The following is a 23,220-nucleotide window of genomic DNA, read 5'->3' as shown; positions in this document are numbered from 1 at the left end:
GTAGCTCAGGCTGGGGAAGAGCATGGGGGGGCCTAGTGGTGGAGCAGGCCACCCAAGGCCTCCCCCAATCCACTGAGGTACCTCATTGCCAGTCAGCGGGAAACAGGAGGCTGCTGGTTCCCGGCCAGACTCGGCCCAAATTAAAATTGCAGGTCCTCATGGCAGAGAAGCCAGTCTTTTATTCAGATGGGGAAAGCTGTTTTCGTTACATCTCACGTTCTTACAGCTTCCCTGGCTTCCGAATAAAAAACTTGGGCTTCTCTGCCACATGGGTCAGTGTCTTCCCGAGCTCTTCAAAAAGTAAGTACAGTGAAATCATGGGAAATGGGGTGGGGAGGAGTAAGTGGAATTCTGGATGCTAGGAAAGCAGGCACAGTCTGTGGAGAGGACCAAACAGTCTTGGAGGACCGGATCCAGGCCATGGAGGCTCCATGTTGGCCTGTAACAGGCTGGCGGAGCCCTCTGGAGACACCCCCGGCCACGCCCCTATTTGGCTGGCAGAGTGCTGCAGGAGGAAGACCAGGCTTAAAACGAGGTGCATGTTTCCTAGCGGAAGCACCGCAGACCATTTGCTATTTCCAGGCCAGCTCTGTGGGCGAGATTTAAGCACCCTGTGGGCCTTGACTTTGACACCCCTGCTCTAGACTAACCGTGCTTGTCAAAGAACTAAATAAGATTGGTTTGGCGTGATCTGTTTTTAACAAACTTGTGCTGGCTTTTAGTTATAACTTTGTTTCTAGATGTTTGCAGATCTGTGTTTTTATGATCTGTTCCAGTATCTTCCCAGGCACTGATGTTAGGCTGATTGGTTTGTAGTTTCCCAGATCTCTTTTTTTATCCTTTCTTCTAAAATGGGAACCACTTCTGCTCTTTTCAGATTCATTGTTGAGTCATTCGTCTCCACGTGCAGAAGAATGGGATAGTATTTCATGGGTTTGATTATTTCTCTTACATCTTTTATTTTTTGCTTCAGGGAGATAACATACCTGCCTAGATTGACTATCTGCTCTGCAGACTATAGTTTTTGTTCCCCTAATTGAGTTGCCGTCACGTGACGTTTCACGGTGTTTTTCGCGAAGCTGGGGGTGATGTAACCTGTGTGTCATGTATCCAGCTTGCGAGTCCCCAGTTTAACAGCCCTGATATATACGGTCAAGTTTTTAAATAAAAGCTGTTTCTTCCCTATTGTGTTCAGCGTGCGTGTATTGAATTTCTTCTTTAGATTTTAAGAAGCTCTTTCTTTACAAATTACTAGCAAGTGGTAGAGCAAGCCTACTAGGAGAGAAATGGAGGGAAAAGAAAGGAAGAATGAACAGAGTTGTAAATGAAAGAAGAAGAAAGAGGGAGCTGAGGGGGGACAGGAAGAGGAGGAGATTCAAGATGGTCAATGGCCTTGACCAGGGCAGCCTCGGAGATCTCAATGGAACTGAAAAGGATTGAGTATGACAGTGAAGAAACAAACCATGTCAATACTATAATATTGCCAACCCATAAAGGCTGTGAGGTAAAATTCGATTTTGCTCCAAGGACACTTCTCCAAAGTGGGGCCCAGGCATTTTACAACCTCAGCCCAGACATTATACAACCCTCAGCTAAACTATTATTATTTTAACCATGGTTTCTGGTGCTTCTCCCATTAATAAAGTGACTCCAGCATTTGGCTGGATGCAACAATTGAAGCCAGAAGAAAATGTTTGAAGAGAGATTCCAAAATCTGACCTAGTCAATCTAGGACGATCTTGTGGAAATGTTGGGAAAATATGCCATCAGCCTCCCTTTCAGGAAAAGTGGGGGGGAGTGTGTCTCACTTGACCCCCAACATGAGCCATTGATGACCCCAATGGATGTTTTTACATCCTTACTCGGCTAGAAAGCAACAATAGGAAGCCATTCTTGGAATAGCCCATATTATAGTCTCTGGTGGCCCAAAGAACTGTGTTCATGAATACCAACATTGGTTGTACTCTGTACACAGTTAGATCTACCTGAAACATATAAATCCTATGGGAAGGGAGTCTTTGTAGAATGTCTCACGTCACGTACAATCACCTTACCCATTACTGGGCAAAAAGGAAAAGGCAGGGATCGTCCCCAGTTCAGGCAGGCAGGGACTCTCTGCCATCCCACTCTTTCTGCTAAGAAGAGGGAAGGGGAGGTCAGCTCCAAACGGGGGCATCCCAGCATGGCTTTGATTCTGCAGGGAGGGAATAGAGGCTTTGGAGGTGGGGCGTCCTCCAGGGTTCATATAGCTGGCTCTTCCTGCTATTGTTTGGGCTCCTTGGCTATTCACTTCTTTTTTCTTCATCCTGCAGGTGTCACCAGGAAAACCTTTGGACAAAGTACTGATTGCAGGATCCAATCTGGCTCAGTCACCGGGACCGGAGGTTTAGTCTTCCAAGCATATGGACTCGTGCTGGAGCCCATCCTCCTGCCCATCCTCCAACTTTTGGGCCAAAGTTCTGCTTGTTAGACTTTTACTCAGATAGAAAACCCTAGAAGTGAGCAGCCCCGGGAAACAATGCAGAGGGTGGAAGCCTTTGGCCAAAGGTCCCTTCAGAGGAATCAGGAGAGACTCTCTAAGTGCTCCGAGTGTGGGAAATCCTTTGCTCACCGGTCCCTCCTTTTGATCCACCGGAAGCTGCACACGGGGAGTGGATCCCACCTGTGTTCTCTTTGTGGAAGCTCCTTTCCTGGAGTCTGGAGCTTTGCCAAACATCTCCGGAGCCACCCTGGAGTGAAGCCTTACAAATGCGGAGGGTGCGGGGAGCGTTTTGCTAAAGGCTCGGACCTTGGAGCCCATCAGCGAATCCACCAGGGAAGAAAGAGATCTCAGGAATCCTGGAGGCGCTGGGGAAGATTTCCTGGGAGACGGCGCCTTTCTAGGCCTCCCAACAGCCCGACTGAAGAGAAGCCCTGCAAGTGTGAGCAATGTGGGCTCTGCTTTCCTCAAGCCTCACAGCTGCTTAAACATCAGCAAATCCACACCAGAGAGAAACCTTATCAATGTCTGGAGTGTGGGAAATCTTTCCGTAATAAACAATTGTTTAGAAGACATGAGAAAATTCACACAGGAAAGTATCCTTATAAATGCTTAGAGTGTGGAAAACGTTTCACTCGAAGCTCATCTCTTTGCAAACATAATAAAACGCACACAGAGGAAAGCAAAACATGCCCAGAATGTGGAAAAACTTTTTCCACAAAATCATGCTTGCTACGACATCAAAGAGTTCATACTGGAGAAAGACCCCATCAGTGCCCAGAATGTGGGAAGTGTTTTGGCCAAAAGTCAACCCTAATTCGACATCAGAGACTTCACACTGGGGAGAGACCTTATCCATGCCCAGAATGTGAGAAAAGATTTGTGGATACATCTGAACTTCGGAGACACCAAAGAAGGCACAGGGGTGAAAAACGTAAGTCTCACAGTGGGGAGAGACCCTATCAGTGCCCAGAATGTGGGAAAAGTTTTTCCCATAAGATATACCAAATTCGACATCAAAGTATTCACACCGGAGAAAGACCCTATCAGTGCCCAGAATGTGAGAAAAGATTTGTCGATTCTTCTCAACTTCAAAGACACCAAAGGACACACACGACAGAAAAGCTGTATAAATGTAAGGATTGTGATAAATGTTTCTCTTTTAAGGAAGCTCTTTTTCGACATCAGAGTATCCATACAGGGGTGAAGCCCTATATGTGTGTCGAGTGTGGAAGATTTTTCCGTACAATACAAATCCTGAGAAAGCATGAAAATGTTCACAGAGGGGAAAAAAAGTTCAAATGTTTAGATTGTGGGAAAGCATTTAGTTGTCAATCAACCCTTACAAGTCACTGCCAAGCCCATATGGGTGAGAAACACCACAAGTGCTCAGTGTGTGACAAATCTTTTACCCAGAAAGGTGCACTTTTGAAGCATCAGAGAATCCACTTAGAGATGCAATATAAATGTCCGGAATGTGAGAAAATTTTTCGTTGCAAATATTCTCTTAGCAAACATGAGAGGCTTCACAAAGGAGAGCAACCGTTCAAATGTGTGCAGAAAAATGAAAAGTGTCCTGAATGTGGGAAGTGTTTTGATCAAAAGTCAAACCTAATACGACATCAGAGAATTCACACTGGAGAAAAACCCCATCAGTGCTCAGAATGTGGGAAATGTTTTGGCTACAAGGAAAGTCTATTTCGACATCAGAAACTTCACACTGGAGAGAGACCCTATCAATGCCCAGAATGTCAGAAAACGTTTGTGTTGTCTGCTGAACTTCGGAAGCATCAGAAGAGGCACACAGAAGAGAGGTCCTGTAAATGTGGGGAGTGTGGGAAAAGTTTTATGACAGTAACACTGCTTCGGGTTCATATGCTGGAGTCACACCTAATTCAATATGAGAAACTTCACCCCAGAGAAAGACCCCATCAGTGCTCAGAATGTGGGAAATGTTTTTTTGAAAAGTCACACCTAATTCGACATCAGAGAATTCACACTGGAGAAAGACCCCATCAGTGCTCAGCATGTGGAAAATGTTTTATTCAAAATTCATACCTAATTCAACATCAGAAACTTCACACCGGGGAAAGACCCCATCAGTGCCCAGAATGTGGGAGATGTTTTACCTATAAGTCACACCTAAATCGACATCAGAAACTTCACACTGGAGACAGACCTTATCCATGCTCAGAATGTGGGAAACGATTTGTGGAGTCTGCTGAACTTCGGAGGCATCAGAAGGGGCACACGGGAGAGAGGCCCTATAAATGTGGGGAGTGTGGGAAAGGTTTTCTCACAGCAACACTGCTTCGGGTTCATCAGAGAATCCACACGGGGGAGAAGCCATACCTGTGTGTGGAGTGTGGGAAATGTTTTTCCCGGCAACAACACCTTGGAAGGCATCAAAAGGTCCATGTGAGAATGAAGCCATAGAGATGCACATAGTGCGGTAAAGGTTCACTCAAAAGCGAGGCACCAGAAAACTCACATTGAAAAAGTCCTAACAGGCCCTGATGAGTAGAGGGTTTTTATAGTTGTTCCACTCTTAGAAGTTATATAAAAGTTCATAAAGGGGATGGGGGAATTAGAAACTCTCAGATCGTGGAAGAGCATTTTCTTATCAACCATCGCTTAAAAATCACACTCCAATCCAAATAGCGAAGATGCAGTTTAAATCTTTGAAGTGTGATGTATGGCTTGTCTGGAAAAATACTCTTTCAGCATCAATGAATAAGGTGTATAACAAGAGAATACTGTTCCTTGCCCATTGGAAAATCTTGCCTCCTGGAGATTGTCCATTAATTTATTGCCTCCTGGAGATTTTCTTTGCCAGCTTAAATTTTGTTGTAATTTTTTTAAAGTTTTAATGCTGAGATGTGAAAATCAGATGCGAGTGTGAAAATGTAATACCTAATGTGAAATTGTCTGGGATCATATGAAGACTCCTGCTTTGGGCAGGAAAGGTAGGACTAGAAGACTACAGCTCTTGTTCTGTTGTCGGTCATTTCTAACCCAATGATTCTATGGATTTAAAAAGAAAAAGGGACATGGATGAAAAGCAAAAGTGCTGACAAAAAGGGGGGAAATTTTAATTCTGTGATGTGAAAATATGAGTGTGAATATCTAATATGTAATATGAAATTATCCGGAAGTGTATGAAGACTCAAAAGTGCGGACAAAAGCGGGGAAACTAAGGTTTCTGCTAAAACCTTGCAAACCACCAAAAGTCTCTCTTTAGTTGGGCAGGATTAACAAATCCAGGAAATAAATAGAAACATAGGATGTGTATCCTAGAGGACAGCAGAAACCCCGAGGTAAGAAGGACTTTGCTGATAATTTTGTGGTGATTTTAAAAGGCCTTTTGGAAGAGATCAAAATATTCATGGAAACATTGATTTTTAGTGCATTAGCTGGTTTTAAAACCAATAGCTAAAAGAGGATTTTTAAATGGGAAGGGTATGGCTTTTTTATGGTTCACCTTTGACAATAGAAAAAGTAGGCAATGCCCCAAAACCCAAAGTTTCAGCACAAGGAGTATTTTATGGAAAAGAAAGAGGAGACCACAATAAATGGATAGTGTGATATCGTGATCTCTTTCATTTTTTGTCTCATTTCTTTGAACCTCTTTTCCCCATCAATTTGTCAATGCAGCTAGTGGACTCAAGCAACAGTTCATTTAGTGACTATTTGAAGTTACACTGGCACTGAAAGTAGTGACTGATGACCATGTCTCAGCATCCCCAAGGTCACCTGATCCAAATTCAGCTGCTTGACCACTGACTCACATTTGAGGCGGTCACAGTGTTCCAGGGTCACCTGACCCCCTTTTGCAACCTTTTGACAAGCAGTCAAGGGGGAAGTCAGACTCACTTAACAGCCATGTGACTAGCTCAACAACTGCAGTGATTCACTTAACAACTGTGGCAAGAGAGGTTGTAAAATGGGGAAAACCCACTTAACAGGTGTTCCACTTAATGTAAATTTTGAGCTCAATGGTGGTCGTAAGTAAAGGACTACCTAGAGATGATAAATTGAGAGCCCTTAGAAGAAGAAGAAGAAGGTGGAGAATACAGGGAATGTGGAGATGTTTTGCTGAAAAGTCACACCTAATGGGACACCGGAGATTTCACACCGGAGTCAGACCTTATCTGTGTCCAGAATGTGAGAAAAGGTTTCTTGAGTCTGCTGAACTTTGGAGACCCCAGAAGGGGCACACAGGAAAGAGGCCCTATGAATGTAGGGATTGTGGGAAAAATTTTTATCACAGTAACAGAGCCATGGCTTCATCAGAAAATACCGGGGGGAGAAGCCCTATAAATATGGGGAGTGTGGGAAAAGTTTTACCCAAAATCAAAACCTTCGAAATCATCAAAAGGTCCATAGAGGAATGAAGCCAGAGATGCATAGATTGCAAGAAAGTTTTGCTCAAAACTTGACACATCAGAAAAACCACATGGTTCAAAAGCCCCAGTTATGCCCTGATGGGGGAACAATTTTTCATAGTGGATCAATCCCTGGAAGTCATATAAAAGATTGTAAGCTTGGTTAAATTTTAGAAAAACATAAGGTACAAGAAAACAAAGGAGAGAGAACAAAAAAAGCAAGGGGAGGGAGGAAAAATAAAAATAATAGGGTGCAGACAAAAAGGGGAAAAAGCTATAGAGAAAAAGTAACTTCCAACTTCCTTCACTACAGGTGAAAGCCTAATTCTCAATTACTCTTTGAATTAGAATAAACCATAACAAACAGTACATTTATCATTATAAAGATGTATAAACATAAAACCTGAGGTTTAAATTTCATTTATTTCACTTACAAGCAAACCCAAGAGTGGTTTCCAAGTAGAAGGAAATGTAGACAAAGTTTCCTTTACCCCAAGTAGTCAACTTCCTCATCCATTCTTCCATTCTGGGTATATATGAGTCCTTCCATCTGTGTGTGAAGAGAGCCCTGCTGCTGTTGCCAGATAGAAAAACTAAGTTCCACAGTTTCTTCTCTCTAGTCCTCTATCAAATGTAGAAGCCTCTGGTTCAAGTGTAAATTCAGGATACCAAAAATATGTTGAGACAACTACGGGTGCAGGGAAGAGCAACAAACGTAAGTAGGGGACTGAAGGCTATTGCATAAGAGGAATGGTTGTAGGAACTGGTTATGTCTGGTCAGAGTGGCTCAGTGGCTCCCAAAAGGAGAGTTTTCAACCATGCCTGGGCAAAAGTTCTAGAAAGAAATCTACAGTATCCAATATTTCATTCTTCTAGGAGAGCAATGGGTGCTAAATTCCTACAATTCTGTACTGTCTGCCAAATGGTAATCGTTCAAAAAAAAAAAAAAGGGTGCCCAGGGTGAGATGGATCTTTTAAGAACGTTTTGAACTTTCCTAAGGCAGCAGGAGCTATAAAGCTTTTCCAAAGTGGGGACAGGCAGGTAGATTCCTCAAAGAACAATTTATTTGGATATACCATATTGGCACGAACTGGGGAAAACCGACTCTAAAGGTTACCATGGTTTTCATCTAATTAAATTTTCCCCTTTTCCCAAACAAATGGTCACATGGTCCAATCAGTTGTTTGGTGACATCACTCCTCCTTTCTTCAGCCAACCAGTTAGAATGCCTTTGGTTCCCAGGGGAAAAGTTGTTTGTTTTGGCTACAAACTTCCATCTCTCTCTCCTCCCCACAAGCTCCCTCATCTCCTTTGTGGCAACATCGAAGCCTCCAAGATGACCTCAGTCAGGCCAACTTCAGAGTTGGCTCTTCTAATGCCCGGTGCTGGCAAGTAGATCTTGTATTCCACAGATAATACAAGCTCATCAAGGCTGCCTGGGTCTTGTATTTGGTTCCGCCGGCACCAGATAATTTTTTGCAAAGTTGCAGTTTGCAGGTATTGCAGTGTAGGCTGCTAGCCAGGCAGGTGATAACTTAGGATGTCCCAGTCAGAACTTTTTCTCTTCCTCTCTGGTTTAGAATAGTAGCGGGCCTCTCACAGGTAGCCATTGTTATCAAGGTATCTGGACCACTGCATCAATGCCAATGAAAACTATTCTAGTGCTTTGCCCTGTCAGAGCTAGGAGGTGGGAGGGGATTTTATGGGGCAGGAGATCTGTGTTCACTATTTTGAAACATCTGTAGGAAGTTAGCACCCACCCACCCTCCTAGAAAAATGAAATATCCTAGGAAATATTAAAAGGCAGAATATTTCCCCTAAAAAGAGAAGCAGAAACTCAGAAGCAGAAACTCACCTCAGAAGCAGAAGCTCGCCCTCACAAATGTATCATCGTGGTTTGTGATTTGGCCTCATAGAAAAGAAAGCCCAAACAATTTCCTAACACACCTAAACAGCACACACACCCAAATCAATTCACCATGGAAACGGAAACAAACAACTACCATTCCTAGATGTACTAATCTACAAAAAAACAAATAGCACACTAGGACACACCATATACCAGAAGAAAACACACAATGATGACACATTTGTGATTTGGCTCCAATCAACCCTAATCATCCTGGTCGGTCTTCTCTGCACTCTTTTCTAGAGTTCTAGAGTCTCAACGTCTTTTTTACATCGTGGTGACCAAAATGTGAATGCTATATTCCAAGTGTGGCCTTACCAAGGCATTATAAAGTGGCATTAACACTTCATGTGATCTTGATACTATCCCTCTGTTTTTGCAGCCTAGAACTGTGTTGGCTTTTTTGGCAGCTGCAGCACACGACCGGCTCATATATAAATGATTGTCCACTAGGACTCTGAGATCCCTCTCACAGTTAGTACTATTTAATGAGTACCACATATACTGTACTTAGGCATTTTGGTTTTCTTGCCTAAATGTTGAACCTTTCTTTTTTCACAATTGAATTTCATTTTGTTAGATAGCGCCCAATGTTCGATTCTGTCAAGGTCCTTCTGCATCTTAAGCCTATCTTCTGGAGTGTTGGCTATTCCTGCTAGCTTGGTGTCGTCTGCGAATTTGATGAGTTGTCCATCTATCTCCTTGTTGAAATAATTGATGAAGAAGTTGAAAAGTACTGGGCCTAAGACAGAGCCTTGGGATACCCAACTGCATACTTTCCTCTGTGTAGATGCAGTTCCATTGAGGACTACATGTTGAGTGCGGTTGGTCAGCCAGTTACGAATCCATCTGGAGGTAATGCTGTCTACCCACATTTTTCTATCTTATCAAGTAGTGGGTTCTGGTCTACTTTATCAAATGCCTTACTGAAGTCCAAGTAAACTATATCCACAGCATTCCTCTAGCCCACTAATTTTGTCACTTTGTCAAAGAATGCAATAAGATTTGTTTGGCATGATCTGTTTTTGTCAGATCCATGTTGGCTTTTGGTTATGACTTGGTTTGCTTCTAGGTGTTCGCTATGTCAGCATTCCAAGTAGCAACCTCCAAAAAAGAAGACTCGGAGGTTGGCAATTCCTCAAAGTTCCATTTTATTAAAGATATCATATTGGCACATCTGGGAAAACCCAAATCTGACAGTTTTGGGGTTTCTCCACCTAAAAGAAAGTCAAAGATCCATCCCCTGCACCCATAAGTCCATCACATGGTCCAATCAATTCTTCATCCAGACTGGAGACAACCCCCAGTCACGCCCATCCAGGTGCAGGGCAATTGTCCTTGACTACCAGAGAAAGGAATGTTGTTGTGGCTAATCTTCCACCGCTCAGTGTAATCCTCCCTCCCACTTTCCCAGGCACTAAATGTGGCAGCTCTGAAGCTCCAAAGGAAAAAATGGCTTCCAGGGCTGATGGGCTTCCCTACCCACTCAGAAAATAATCGTGTCCTGAAGCAGGGGATTAATTCAGCCAGCAATTTAACCACCTCTCCCCTTCCCCCAGGAAGACCCTTTGGCTTATTTGGAAACTGTTCATGAAATCATGAAACTGTTTCACTAGGGCATCCATTTTCACATACCAACTTTTGACCCATGTAGCTTCTGGCAAAGGATATCCTTTCCAATGAACTAGATGCTCCAATCTGCCCCTATGTAGTTTAGAAACTAAAATCTTTTTTTTAACCTCATAGTGGGTCTTGCCCTGTACTACGATTGGTTTGGCAGAGCGGGGATGGTGCGGCTGGTTTAGTTGGTTTTAATAAACTACAATGGAACACGGGATGAACTTTCCCTAGTATACTAGGGAGGCTAAGCTGTACTGTTACTGAGTTAGTCACTTTCACTATAGGAAAAGTTCCTAAGAACTTCCATCCTGGTTCTTACTAGACAATTTTAACCTAATGTAGTTAATTGATATATAAACTTGATCTCCCACCCGGAAAGGGGGGCTGGAGAGACTGATGTTTATTGGCTTGCTGCTGGAACCATGACTGGCGGGGCTGGCAGCGGAGCAGGGGCCAGTTGCAGTACCGGCGCAGGCTGCGCAGCTGGCGCTGGCATCCACTAGCATTGCACCCAATCCTGGCTGGGGTAGAAAGCCCAGCTGGGGAGAATATACTTGGCTGGTGGCAGCATAAAGACAGATTGGCGAGGGAGAGGCTGGCCTCGGCTAACTCCATGGGTCCAGTTGCTGCTGTGGTGCAACTCTGGCAGGCGTGGACAGCCCGATGGGTTGAACAGATGGAAGAAGGCAAGATCTTCCATTGTCCCGGGCCAAGTGGAAGGACGCCGTTGCTGTACTTTGGGCAGTTGCAGACCCCAGATCCAGGAAGGTGGAAGTAGGCCAGGATCTACCTCTGCTGGCCAGCCTGGGGCAGTGGGATATAGCTGCCCATCGTGAGACAGTCAAACCATTCTGGGACTCCTGTCGGCAATTGACTCCATGATGGTGGTGGTAGGACCTAATCCCTGGAGTTGTCCGACCCCTGAGGTCTTGGCTCTCTCCACTCAGGGGTCCAGGCCGGTCTCATCAGGCTGGTCTCTCTCCAGTACTCAGATAGCACCGATTTGACTCCAATCTCCCTGGGTGGACAGGCAGCAGCGGTTGCTCCCCACTGGACTGAGTCCAGCTGAGCAGGTTGCCAGGGCGGCGGCTCTTTGGGCCAGATTGTCAACATTCCACTTCAGCAGCCTCTTTTGCTTGCACCAGACTCTTGGAAGGGGAGTAGATGGTCTCAAGTTGGACCCTCGTGCCATTCCCCGTGGCTCCCTTCTCAATCGTTGCTTTCTCCCCCATCTTCCTTGACTCTTCACACCGCCCAGCTGATGGGTCAGAGCTCAGGACCCTGGACAGCACCCTGGCTCTCTGGGAGCCGCTTGGTGTTTTAAAGGAGATTTGGGTTAATGTCAGCGTTCCAAGTAGCAGCCTCCAGGAAAGAAGACTCCGAGGCTGGTGATTCCTCAAAGTTCTATTTTATTAAAGATATCATATTGGCACATCTGGGAAAACCCAAATCTGAGAGTTCTGGGTTTTCCCCACCCAAAAGTATTTCTGCATAATAATTAATAATAATAATAATGGATTAAAGGAATAATGGATGGAAACTGAACAAGGAGAGATTTAACCTGGAAATAAGGAGAAACTTTCTGACAGTGAGAACAATCAACCAATGGCACAGAAGTTGCCCTCGGTGGTTGTGGGAGCGCCATCACTTGAGACTTTCAAGAAGAGATTGGACTCCCATCTGTCAGAAATGGTTTAGGGTCTCCCGCTTGGGTGGAGGCGTTGGACTAGAAGATCTACAAGGTCCCTTCCAACTCTGTTAATCTGTAATCTGCTTTCTTCAAGTTGCTTGTCACTTTACCATTTTCTCCCATCATTCCTTGACTTTTTTCTTGTTTTTAAAAAGCTTGGCAGCAGCTTTTAAAAAGCCACCAAGAAGCTTTTTGTTATTTTTTTTTACTTTTGTTGCAAGCCTTGGTACGTTATGAGCCTTAGGTTTCCTCACATCATCTTTGCAGGCTTGTACTATTTGCTGATATTCTGCCTTAGTTATGTGCCCCTCTTTCCACTTTTTATACTTGTCCTTTTTCTCTTTCAATTTATCAGTTAGTTCTATATGCAACCATGCTGGTTTGAGAGCTGTTAGGAGAAAAACCTTACAGGTGTGTAACGTGAGAATACTTTTCCTTGCCAACTGGAACATCTTGCTTCCTGGAGTTTGTCCATTAAAATTGCCTCCTTGGAGAGTTTCTTGCCAAGTTAAAAAAGTGTCATAATTTTTAAAAAAATTAATTCTAAGATGTGAATATGAAAATCGGATGTGAGTGTATGAAAACCTAATATCTAATGTGAAATTCTCTGGAAGTGTATGAAGACTCCCGCCTTGGGCAGGGAAGGTAGGTCTAGAAGAGTACAGCTGTGTTATTCTGTTGTAGGTCCCTTCTAGCCCTATGATTCTAAGAATTTAAAAAAGAAAAAGGGAAATGGACAAAAAGCAAAAGGAGGGGGTGCTAACAAAAAAGGGGGGAAAGCTAAAGCTTCTTCTAAAACTTAGTAAACCACCACAAGTCTCCTCGGGTGTTTTGGGGTGCTTTAGAGAATAGGTTGACGTTGACCCCGCCCCCCTTAAATACTGAAATATCCTGAAACTGCGGCTGATGGGGGGACGGCGAGGGAGAGAGGAGGGGCCAGAGCGTCACTCCCACTTTCCCAGGGAGGAAACTGGGCGGAAAAGGCGGTGAGAAGCCTCCGTGGAGCCTCTCTAGGAATCTCCTGTCATTGTTTCTCTCACCTGCGGTTTCCCTATTTTCTGGCGTTTTGGGGCGGCTGTGCGGATTCTCGCTGTCCGGCAAGGCTGCTCCGGGCAGGCGCGGCTCCTGCTCTCCCTCGGGCCGCCAGGAGGTAGGTAGCCCCGAGTCCCCCCTGGGTGCCAGGAGGGTCCCGGGTGGATGCCGGGCTGGACGGGGAGCCTCGCCCCACGGAGGGCAAAGGTGGCTTTTCCTTGAATAGTTTAAGTGGGGGGGGGGAGATTATTGTGTGAATGAAGGAAATACCCGCCTTCTCTCTTCAGTTGGGGGTGGAAGGTTTTGTTGGGGGGGGGGGAGGAGGAAGAGGTTCAAATTACTTGAATTGAATTGAATGTTCTCCCAGCGCAGAAAATAACCACTTTCTTTCTGCTTCATTTCTAAATGGAGAAGAATTGATATTCCTTGCTTTTATTTTAGTATTTTAATTGTTTACTCTTGTTTCTACAAAGCTGGGTAGAAGCTGGAAAAAAATCATCAATTGCCTCGTTTTGCTCTAAAGGAGAGGATGTGATGTGGCAGCTCCTCGTTGTGGGTTTTATCCACCAGAATAGAGTGGGAAAGGGACCTTGGAGGTCTTCTAGTCCAGCCCCCTCCTCAAGCTGGAGACCCTATACCATTTCGGACAGGTGGCTGTCCATTCTTTTCTCAAAAGCTTCCAGTGTTGGAGCACCCATAACTTCTGCAGACCGGTTGCTACACTGGTTAATTGTCCTGGTGCTCTGGAAAATAGATTGACTTCCTCTTCTTTGTGGCAGCCCCTCAGATAGAATAGAATACTTTATTGGCCAAGTGTGATTGGACACCCAAGGAATTTGTCTTGGTGTAAATACTCTCAGTATACATAAAAGAAAAGATACATTTGTCAAGATTCATAAGGTACAACACTTAATGATAGTCATCAGGTACAATAAGCAATCAAATTATACTAGGAAACAGTCAATATAAATAGTAAGGATGAAAGCAATAAAGTTACAGTCATACAGTCACCAGTGGGAGGGGATGGGTGATAAGGAGTGATGACAAGATTAACAGTAACAGTAGTGCAGACTTTGTAAATAGTTGAACAGGGTTGAGGGAATTATTTGTTTAGCAGAGTGATGGCTTTGGGGGGGACGGGGACTGTTCCTGTGTCTAGTTGTTGTGGTGTGCAGTGCTCTATAGTGTTCTTTTGAGGGAAGGAGTTGAAACAGTTCATTTCCGGGATGTGAGGGTCCATAAATATTTTCGCAGCCCTCTTTTTGACTCGTGCAGTATACAGGTCCTCAATTAAAGGCAGGTGGGTAGTAATTGTTTTTTTCTGCAGTCCTAATTATCGTCTGAAGTCTGTGTCTGTCCTGTTGGGTTGCAGAACCAAACCAGACAGTTATAGAGGTGCAGATGACAGACTCAATAATTCCTCTGTAGAACAGGATCAGCAGCTCCTTGGACAGTTTGAGCTTTCTGAGTTGGCGCAGAAAGAACATTCTTTGTTGTGCTTTTTTGATGACATTTTTGATGTGAGGTGTCCATTTTAGGTCATGTGATATAGTAGAACCTAGAAATTTGAAGGTCTCTACTGTTGATACGGTGTTGTCTAGTATTGTAAGAGATGGTAGTATGGGAGGGTTTCTTCTAAAGTCTATCACCATTTCTATGGTTTTGAGTGTGTTGAGTTCCAGATTGTTCCAGTTACACCACGAGGCAAGTTGTATAACCTCCTGTCTATGCAGATTCATTGTCTCAAATGAGACCAATCATTGTTGTGCCATCAGCAAACTTCAATATTTTAACAGATGGATCGTTTGAGATGCAGTCATTGGTATATAGGGAGAAGAGAAGTGGATAGCACACAGCGTGGTGGGGGGCTGTGCTGATTGTACAGGTGTCGGATGTGATTCCGCCTAGCTCCACCTGCTGCTTTCTGTCTGTTAGGAAGCTTATGATCCATTTACAAGTGTGTTCAGGTACCGCTAGATGGTTTAATTTACTTAGAAGAGTGTCTGGAATGATGGTATTGAATGCTGAACTGAAGTCTACAAAGAGGATCCTTGCGTAGGTATTTGGAGATTCAAGGTGTTGTAGGATGTCATGCAGAGCCATGTTAACAGCATCATCCGTTGATCTATTTGCTATGTATGCAAACTGCATGGGATCTAACAGCGGGTCTGTGATGGTTTTCAGGTGGGACAGCACAAACCTTTCAAAGATTTTCCTAACTGCAGATGTTAGAGCAACTGGTCTGTAGTCATTCAGTTCCTTGGTGAAGGGCTTCTTTGGCACTGGGATGATAGTAGAGCGTTTTAAGCAGGAAGGAACATAGCACATCTCTAGTCATCTATTGAAGATTTGGGTGAAGATGGGGGCAATTGGTCAGCACAGATTTTTAAGCAAGAAGGAGTTATCTTGTCTGGCCTTGGTGCTTTTCCTGGCTTTTGTCTGTGAAATAGATCTTACACTTCTTTTTCTGTGATCACCAGAGGTTGTGAACCCAATGGATTGGGTCCAGTTTTAGGAGGCTTGGCTGTTGTTGGTGTGTTTGAGATGTGGATTGTGGAGATAGGTGGCTGTAATTTCCTTTCAAGCCTGCAGTAAAACATATTCAAGTTATCTGCTAGTTGTTGATTTCCTTCTGCCTGGGAAGGAGGTTTGCTGAAGCCAGTGATGTTTTTAAGAGTTTTCCACATGTTTTCTGGTTCATTTATTGAGAACTGATTCCTTAACTTTTCAGAGTAGCTTCTTATTGCTGCTATGATCTCCCTTGTTAATATGCTTCTGGCCTGGTTGTATAGCATTCTGTCACCTTTTCTGTAGGCTTCCTCTTTGGAACGACATAGCTGCTTAAGTTTAGTTATGAACCAAGGTTTATTGTTACAAAATAGTTGCAGGTTCCTTGTTGGTACACATAAGTCGTTGCAGAAGCTGACATATGATGTTACAGTATCTGTGAGCTCATCTAGGTCTGCAAAGGCATCTTCAAAAACATTCCAATAAGTGCAATCAAGGCAGACCTAGAGTTTCAGCTTTGCCTCATCCAACCAGGTCTTCACTGATTTAATTGTTGGTTTCATGGTTTTAAGTCTTTGTCTGTAGGCAGGTACAAGGTGAATTATGTAGTGGTCAGATTGTCCCACAGCTGCTTGTGGTAAAGACCTATAAGCATCTTTTACTGTTGTATAGCAGTGGTCTAAAGTATTTTTGCCTCTGGTGGGACAATTTACATGCTGGAAATATTTTGGGAGCTCTTTCCTTAAATTTACTTGATTGAAATCTCCTAAAATGATGGGAAGGAAACCTGGGTGTTTGGCTTCAGCCTCCATAATTTGATCAGCAAGAGTTCGTAATGCCTTGTTTACACAGGCTTGTGGAGGAACATGCACAGCTATTAGAAATGAAGAGAACTCACGTGGAGAATAAAATGGCTTGCAGTTGATATGTAAAGACTCTTAAGTTTTCATCACAGGACTTATATATTATAGTTATATCCTGAGACAACTCTTGTTGATATATAAACATAATCCTCCACCCTTTGTTTTACCTGATGTCTCTTCAATTCTGTCTGATCTAAATGTCTGAAATCCTGGGATGTATATGGTGTTGTCCCCATGAATTTGTGGATTAAGCCAGGTTTCAGTAAAACAGAGAACAGCTGAATTGTAAAAATCAGAATTCCATCTATTTAAGAGATGAATTTCATCCATCTTGTTAGCAAGTGAGCATAAATTAGTCAGAAAGATTGAAGGGAGAGGAGTTTTTCCCCCCCTATTCCTTAGTCTGTTTAAAATTCCTGTTCATTTACCTTGTGTCCTTTTTCGGCATTGCCGCTTCTTTGCTAAATTTGTTGTAATCCATAGCACCGGGGAATTGGTTAGAATCTCCTCCCTGTTTGCAAAGATAGGTGAGGGTGAGGAATCAGAAATTTGCTCCTTAAGGAAACATTGCCTAATTCTTAGCAGATGTTCTTGTGAGTATGAAATCAGGAGTGAATTGCAGATAATAAGGAATAAAGAAACCATTAGAGAGCATTTCATCAAGGCAGCAGTTGTCGATGCCATCTTGGCAGGCAAAAAACTACTGCCACCCTCCAATCCTTCTTTTCTTTAGACCAACCATTCTTCTTAAATAAAATTGGTTTGGCATGATCTCTTTTCAACAAACTCATAATGGCTTTTATAATGGCTTTTTCATGTAGCATTACTGCCCACCCCTCCCACGGAAAAGGAAAAAAAAGGGGTTCATCCCCAGTTAGGCAGGCAAATGGGGGCCAACAAGGACTCTGTCACCCATCCTTCTCATCATGCTAAGATAAGGGAAGGAGAGGACAGCCCCACAGGGAGGATCCCAGCATTGCTTTGATTCTGGGAGGAGGGAATAGAGGCTTTGGCGATCTTCCACCTATTGGTTGTTAAGAGAGCTGGATAAAATAAATCTTCCTCTCTCCTTCACTTCTTTTATCTTCATCCTGCAGGTGTCACCAGGAGAACCTTTGGGGAAAGGTCTCTTTACAGGATCCAATTTGGGTCAGTCACCGGGACCAGAGGTTTAACCTTCTGAGCTTTTGGACTCTTACTAGAGCCCATCCTCCAGCCTATCTTCCAACTTTTTGCCCAAGTTCTGCTTGTTGGAGTTTCCTCTGATAGAAAGCCCGGAAAGTGAGCAGTCTTTGGAAACTATGCAGAGGGGGGAAGACTTTGGCCAAAGGTCCCCTGAGAGGAATCAGGGGAGACTCTCTAAGTGCTCCGAGTGTGGGAAATCCTTTGCTCACCGGTCCCTCCTTTTGATCCACCGGAAGCTGCACACGGGGAGTGGATCCCACCTGTGTTTTCTTTGTGGAAGCTCCTTTCCTGGAGTCTGGAGCTTTGCCAAACATCTCCGGAGCCATCCTGGAGTGAAGCCTTACAAATGCGGAGGGTGCAGGGAGCGTTTTGCTAAAGGCTCGGACCTTGGAGCCCATCAGCGAATCCACCAGGGAAGAAAGAGATCTCAGGAATCCTCGAGGCGCTGGGGAAGATTTCCTGGGAGACGGCGTCTTTCTCAGCCTCCCAACAGCCCGACTGAAGAGAAGCCCTGCAAGTGTGAGCAATGTGGGCTCTGCTTTCCTCAAGCCTCACAGCTGCTTAAACATCAGCAAATCCACACCAGGGAGAAACCTTATCAATGTCTGGAGTGTGGGAAATCTTTCCGTAATAAACAATTGTTTGGAAAACATGAGAAAATTCACACAGGAAAGAGTCCTTATATATGCTTAGAGTGTGGAAAATGTTTCACTCGAAGCTCATCTCTTTGCCAACATAAGAAAATGCACAAAAAGGAGGAAAGCAAAATGTGCCCAGAATGTGGGAAATGTTTTTCCAGGAAAACATACTTGCTGCGACATCAGAGAATTCACACCAGAGAAAAACCCTATCGGTGCCCAGAATGTGGGAGATGTTTTGGTGAAAAGTCAACCCTAATTCGACATCAGAGACTTCATACTGGGGACAGACCCTATCAGTGTCCAAAATGTGAGAAAAGATTTGTGGATTCTTCTGAACTTCGGAGACATCAAAGGACACACATGGGAGAAAAACTATATAAATGTAAGATACACCTAATTCGACACAGAATTCACACTGGGGAAAGACCCTTTCAGTGCCCAGAATGTGGGAGAGGTTTTGGCTACAAGTCATGTCTAATTCGACATCAGAGACTTCACACTGGGGAAAGACCCTTTCAGTGCCCAGAATGTGGGAGAGGTTTCGTCACAAAGTCAACCCTAAATCGACATCAGAGACTTCACACTGGGGACAGACCTTTTCAGTGCCCAGAATGTGAGAAAAGATTTGTGGATTCTTCTGAACTTCGGAGGCACCAAAGGAGGCACAGGGGAGAAAATGTGTATGAATGTAAGTCACACACTGGGGAAACACCCCATCACTGCCCAGAGTGCGGCAGAGGTTTTGGCTACAAGTCAAACCTAATTCAACACCAGAGACTTCACACTGGAGAAAGACCCCATGAATGCCCAGAATGTGGGAGATGTTTTGGCCAAAAATCAACACTAATTCGACATCAGAGAATTCATACTGGGGACAGACCCTTCAAATGCCCAGAATGTGAGAAAACATTTGTGGATTCTTCTCAACTTCGGAGACACCAGAGGACACACTGGGGAGAAAAACTCTATAAATGTAAGGATTGTGATAAATGTTTTTCTCTAAAGGAAAGTCTTTTTCAACATCAGAGTATCCATACAGGGGTGAAGCCCTATCAGTGCATTGAGTGTGGAAGATTTTTCCGTACAATACAAATGCTCAGAAATCATGAGAATGTTCACAGAGGAGAAAAAAAATTCAAATGTTTAGACTGTGGGAGAACATTTGGTTATTTATCATCCCTTAGAATTCACTGCCAAACCCATACGGGTGAGAAACACCACAAATGCTCAGTGTGTGAGAAATCTTTTACCCGGAAAGATACACTTTTGATGCATCAGAGAAGCCACTTAGAGAAGCAATATAAATGTCCAGAGTGTGAGAAAACTTTTCGTTGCAAGTATTATCTTAGAAAACATGAGAGGCTTCACAAAGGAGAGAAGCCCTTCAAGCGTGTGCAGAAAAATGAAGTATGCCCAGAATGTGGGAGGTGTTTTGGTAGAAAGGCACACCTAATTCAACACCAGAGAATTCACACAGGAGAAAAACCCCATCAGTGCCCAGAATGTGGGAGATGTTTTACCTATAAGTCACACCTAAATCGACATCAGAAACTTCACACTGGAGACAGACCTTATCCATGCTCAGAATGTGGGAAACGATTTGTTGAGTCTGCTGAACTTCGGAGGCATCAGAAGGGGCACACAGGAGAGAGGCCCTATAAATGTGGGGAGTGTGGGAAAGGTTTTCTCACAGCAACACTGCTTCGGGTTCATCAGAGAATCCATACGGGGGAGAAGCCATACCTGTGTGTAGAGTGTGGGAAATGTTTTTCCCAACAACAACACCTTGGAAGGCATCAAAAGGTCCATATGAAATGAAGCCATAGAGATGCACATAGTGAGGTAATATTTTGCTCAAAAATGAGACATCAGAAAACTGGCATGGGAAAAGCCCGAATAGGCCCTGATGGTAGAATAGTTTTTCCTACGTGTTCAACCCTTAGAAGTCCTATAAGAGTTCATAAAGAAGGCGGGAGGGATTAGAAACTCTCAGAGAGAATTTTCTTATCAACTGTCCCTTAAAAATCACACTCTAATCCAGATAGGAAAGATGCACTTTAAGTCTTTGAAGTGTGATTTATGGTTTGTTTGGAAAAATATTCTTTTAGCATCAGTGAATTCATCAGTTTCTCTACTGGAGAGAAACTTTTATCAGGGCTTAGAATGTGGCAGAGATTTTTATCTGATCATCAGATCTTCAGCTGCGCATGAAAAATCCACACAGGAGGAAAATCTTACAGGTGTATCACATGAGAATATTTTTCCTTGCCAATTGGAACATCTTGCCTCCTAGCGATTGTCCATTAAAATTTCCTCCTGGAAATTTTCTTTATCAAGTTAAATTTTGTTATAATTTTAAAAAAAATTAATTCTAAGATGTGAAAATCTGATATGAGTATGAAAACCCAATATGTAATGTGAAATTCTCTGGAAGTGTATGAAGACTCCTGCCTTGGGCAGGGAAGGTAGGACTAGAAGAGTACAGCTGTGTTATTCTGTTGTAGGTCCCTTCTAGCCCTATGATTCTATGAATTTAAAAAGAAAAAGGGACATGGATGAAAAGCAAAAGTTTAGTTTAATTTATTGTCATTGCACCTTGTACAACAAAATCAAACACCATCTTCAGTGCACATCATGTCCATGACCATGAAAACAAAACACAAACACACATCCTTCACCCTTCACACATTGAACCAAAAAACCCCAACACCACACCAACACTGCACTATACAGCAGAATTCAAAAGAGCTACTGCCCTGGGATAGAAGCTGTTTTTCAGCCTCTTTGTCCTTGTTTTTATTTTCTTGTACCGTCTGCCAGATGGTAATAGTTCAAAAAAAGTGTGCCCAGGGTGAGATGGATCTTTGAGAATGTTTTGAACTTTCTTAAGGCAGCGGGAGCTATAAAGCTCTCCCAAAGAGGGGAGAGGGCAACCCATGATTTTCTGGGCAATGACGTTAACCCTCTGGAGTGCTGTCCTATCTGCCACTGTGCAATTGGCAAACCATACAGAGGTGTCGTAAGTTAAGATACTCTCTATGGTGCAGCGGTGAAAGGTCACCAGTTTTTCATTCAGTTGTTGTTTTCTGAAAAGTCTCAGGTAGTATAATCTCTGCTGGGCACCCTTTTGACCAGGGCTGCAATGTGGGCACCCCAGGTCAGGTCCTCTTTTATGGTAACACCCAGAAACTTAAAACTGGCCACTTGCTCCACTTGGTCTCCATTGATAAGCAAGGACTGGATGTCTGACATGTTCCTTCTATAATCCACTATAAGCTCCTTGGTCTTATTGGTGTTGAGGACTAAGTTATTGTCTCCACACCATGAAAGCAACCAGTCCACCTCATCTCGGTAGGCAGACTCACCCCCCTCACCCCCCGGAGATAAGTCCCACCACTGTTGTATCATCTGCAAATTTAGCAAAAGTATTATTAGCATGAGTGGTAATGCCGTCTTGCACATAAAGAGTATAGAGTAAGGGAATCAACACGCAACCCTGCAGTGTACCAGTGTTAAGAATAAGGGCTGAAGAGGTATGATTACCTAATCTGACCCTCTGTAAGCGGCCAGACAGGAAATCCATAATCCAAAGGCAGATTGAATAAGAAAGACCAAGGTCCAGAAGTTTAGACGCTAGTCTACGTAGAAGAATTGTGTTAAACACAGAACTACAATCCACAAAAAGCATCCTCATATACACCGCCCCCCTGCTGTTCTAGATGAGTCAGAGTAGTGTGAAGAGTGATGGCCATAGCGTCCTCCGTAGAGTGCTGACAAAATAGGGGGGCAAGCTAAGGATTCTGCTAAAACCTTTGAAGCCACCAAGTCTCTTTTTTTAGTTGGGCAGGATTAACGAATCTGGGAAATAGAATCATAGGATATGTATCCTAGAGCAGGGGTCGCTAACCTTTTGGACCTCAGGGACCGCCAAACTCGTAATTTTAAATCCCAGGGACCACTAACCAGTTCTGTGGGCATGGCCTAATTTGTGGGTGTGGCTTGGTCATGTGACTGGCTGGGCATGGCTCTTATGTAAATATAAATATTTATATAAATATTGATTTTTTTTTATTTTAAAAAAAGAGCAACTTTTACCCAAAATCAGGCAAAGCAGGCAGACAGATTGAGTTGCTCACAGAATCACAGATTCATTCAGAGATCTATCTATCTGCCATCGGCTAGCTCAGTCTGTCACATAAAATTTGCTTGCCATGAGTCTGCCCTGAATAATAGAACCTTCAGTCCTAAGGGAGGTTCGGCTGTGCTTAAAAGCAGAGCCAAAGATCTAAAGACTAGCTAGAAAGCAAGAAATGCAACCATTTCCTGCTTCCTAGACCTAGTTAATGCAAGTTTGCCGGGTAAGTGGGCGGGGAGGGTTCCCGCAGACACAGCCTTGTATTTCTGCGCAGCCTGGATTAATTGCTTTGGGGGAGGTGCTCTGGGGGTGAGATTTTTCTGCAGCCCACCAAAATTTTCTCGCGGCCCACCAGAGGGACGCGGCCCACCAGTTGGTGACCGCTGTCCTAAGGCACAACAGAAGCCCGGAGGTAAGGACTTTGCTAATAATTTTGTGGTAAATTTAAAAGAACCTTAGGAAGAAATCAAAATATTAATGGAAACATTAACAGATCTTTAGGGCATTAGCTGATTTTAAAATCAGTAGCTAATAGACAAGGAAATTGACTAAAATAGGAAAACGGAAGACAAAATAGAATTGATGGGGAAAGGTGATTTAAAAGAAATGATACAAACGTAAGACATTTGAGTATTCTTACAAAGAATACAAATTCTATGTCAAAATAATTCTGATAAGGCATGGAATCAAATTGAAAAGGATGTTAAGATGGAAAAATACAATTGTCGTTGGTTATAGAAGTTCTGTAATTAAAAATGACTATATTACTAGA

General features: G+C 43.6%; 3 protein-coding genes across 8 annotated transcripts in view; all 3 read left to right on the top strand.

Annotated features, from left to right (window-relative positions):
• Positions 1-6,081, top strand: part of LOC148126616 (uncharacterized) — a 14,689-nt gene extending 8,608 nt beyond the window's left edge. For both annotated transcript variants that reach the window (XM_087927875.1, XM_087927874.1), the window contains exon 2: positions 2,313-6,081. In XM_087927875.1, the coding sequence (XP_087784001.1) occupies positions 2,519-4,915 (2,397 nt within the window). In that variant the 5' untranslated portion in view covers positions 2,313-2,518 and the 3' untranslated portion in view covers positions 4,916-6,081. The remainder of the gene's footprint in view (positions 1-2,312) is intronic.
• Positions 1-23,220, top strand: part of LOC113452157 (uncharacterized) — a 41,974-nt gene that overhangs the window by 8,568 nt on the left and 10,186 nt on the right. Inside the window, exon 1 of one of the 3 annotated variants that reach the window (XM_087927917.1) lies at positions 13,155-13,234. The exons of the other annotated variants lie outside the window; for them this stretch is intronic. The gene's annotated coding sequence lies outside the window, so the exon portion shown is untranslated. Of the gene's footprint in view, positions 1-13,154; positions 13,235-23,220 lie in introns of those variants that run through there. 3 annotated transcript variants of the gene reach the window in all.
• Positions 1-23,220, top strand: part of LOC148126615 (uncharacterized) — a 24,389-nt gene extending 1,169 nt beyond the window's left edge. Inside the window, exons 1-2 of one of the 3 annotated variants that reach the window (XM_087927896.1) lie at positions 13,091-13,238; positions 17,585-23,220. In XM_087927896.1, the coding sequence (XP_087784022.1) occupies positions 17,789-20,131 (2,343 nt within the window). In that variant the 5' untranslated portion in view covers positions 13,091-13,238; positions 17,585-17,788 and the 3' untranslated portion in view covers positions 20,132-23,220. Of the gene's footprint in view, positions 1-13,090; positions 13,239-17,584 lie in introns of those variants that run through there. The other 2 variants (XM_087927897.1, XM_087927895.1) reach the window with 2 other exon arrangements.

The sequence above is a fragment of the Pseudonaja textilis genome, chromosome 2 (assembly GCF_049901715.1).
Source record: "Pseudonaja textilis isolate UNSWEBS1 chromosome 2, rPseTex1.2, whole genome shotgun sequence".
NCBI classification, from domain to species: domain Eukaryota; kingdom Metazoa; phylum Chordata; class Lepidosauria; order Squamata; family Elapidae; genus Pseudonaja; species Pseudonaja textilis.
The sequence above is the reverse complement of the archived record's forward strand: the minus strand, read 5'-3'. Positions and strand labels throughout refer to the sequence as shown.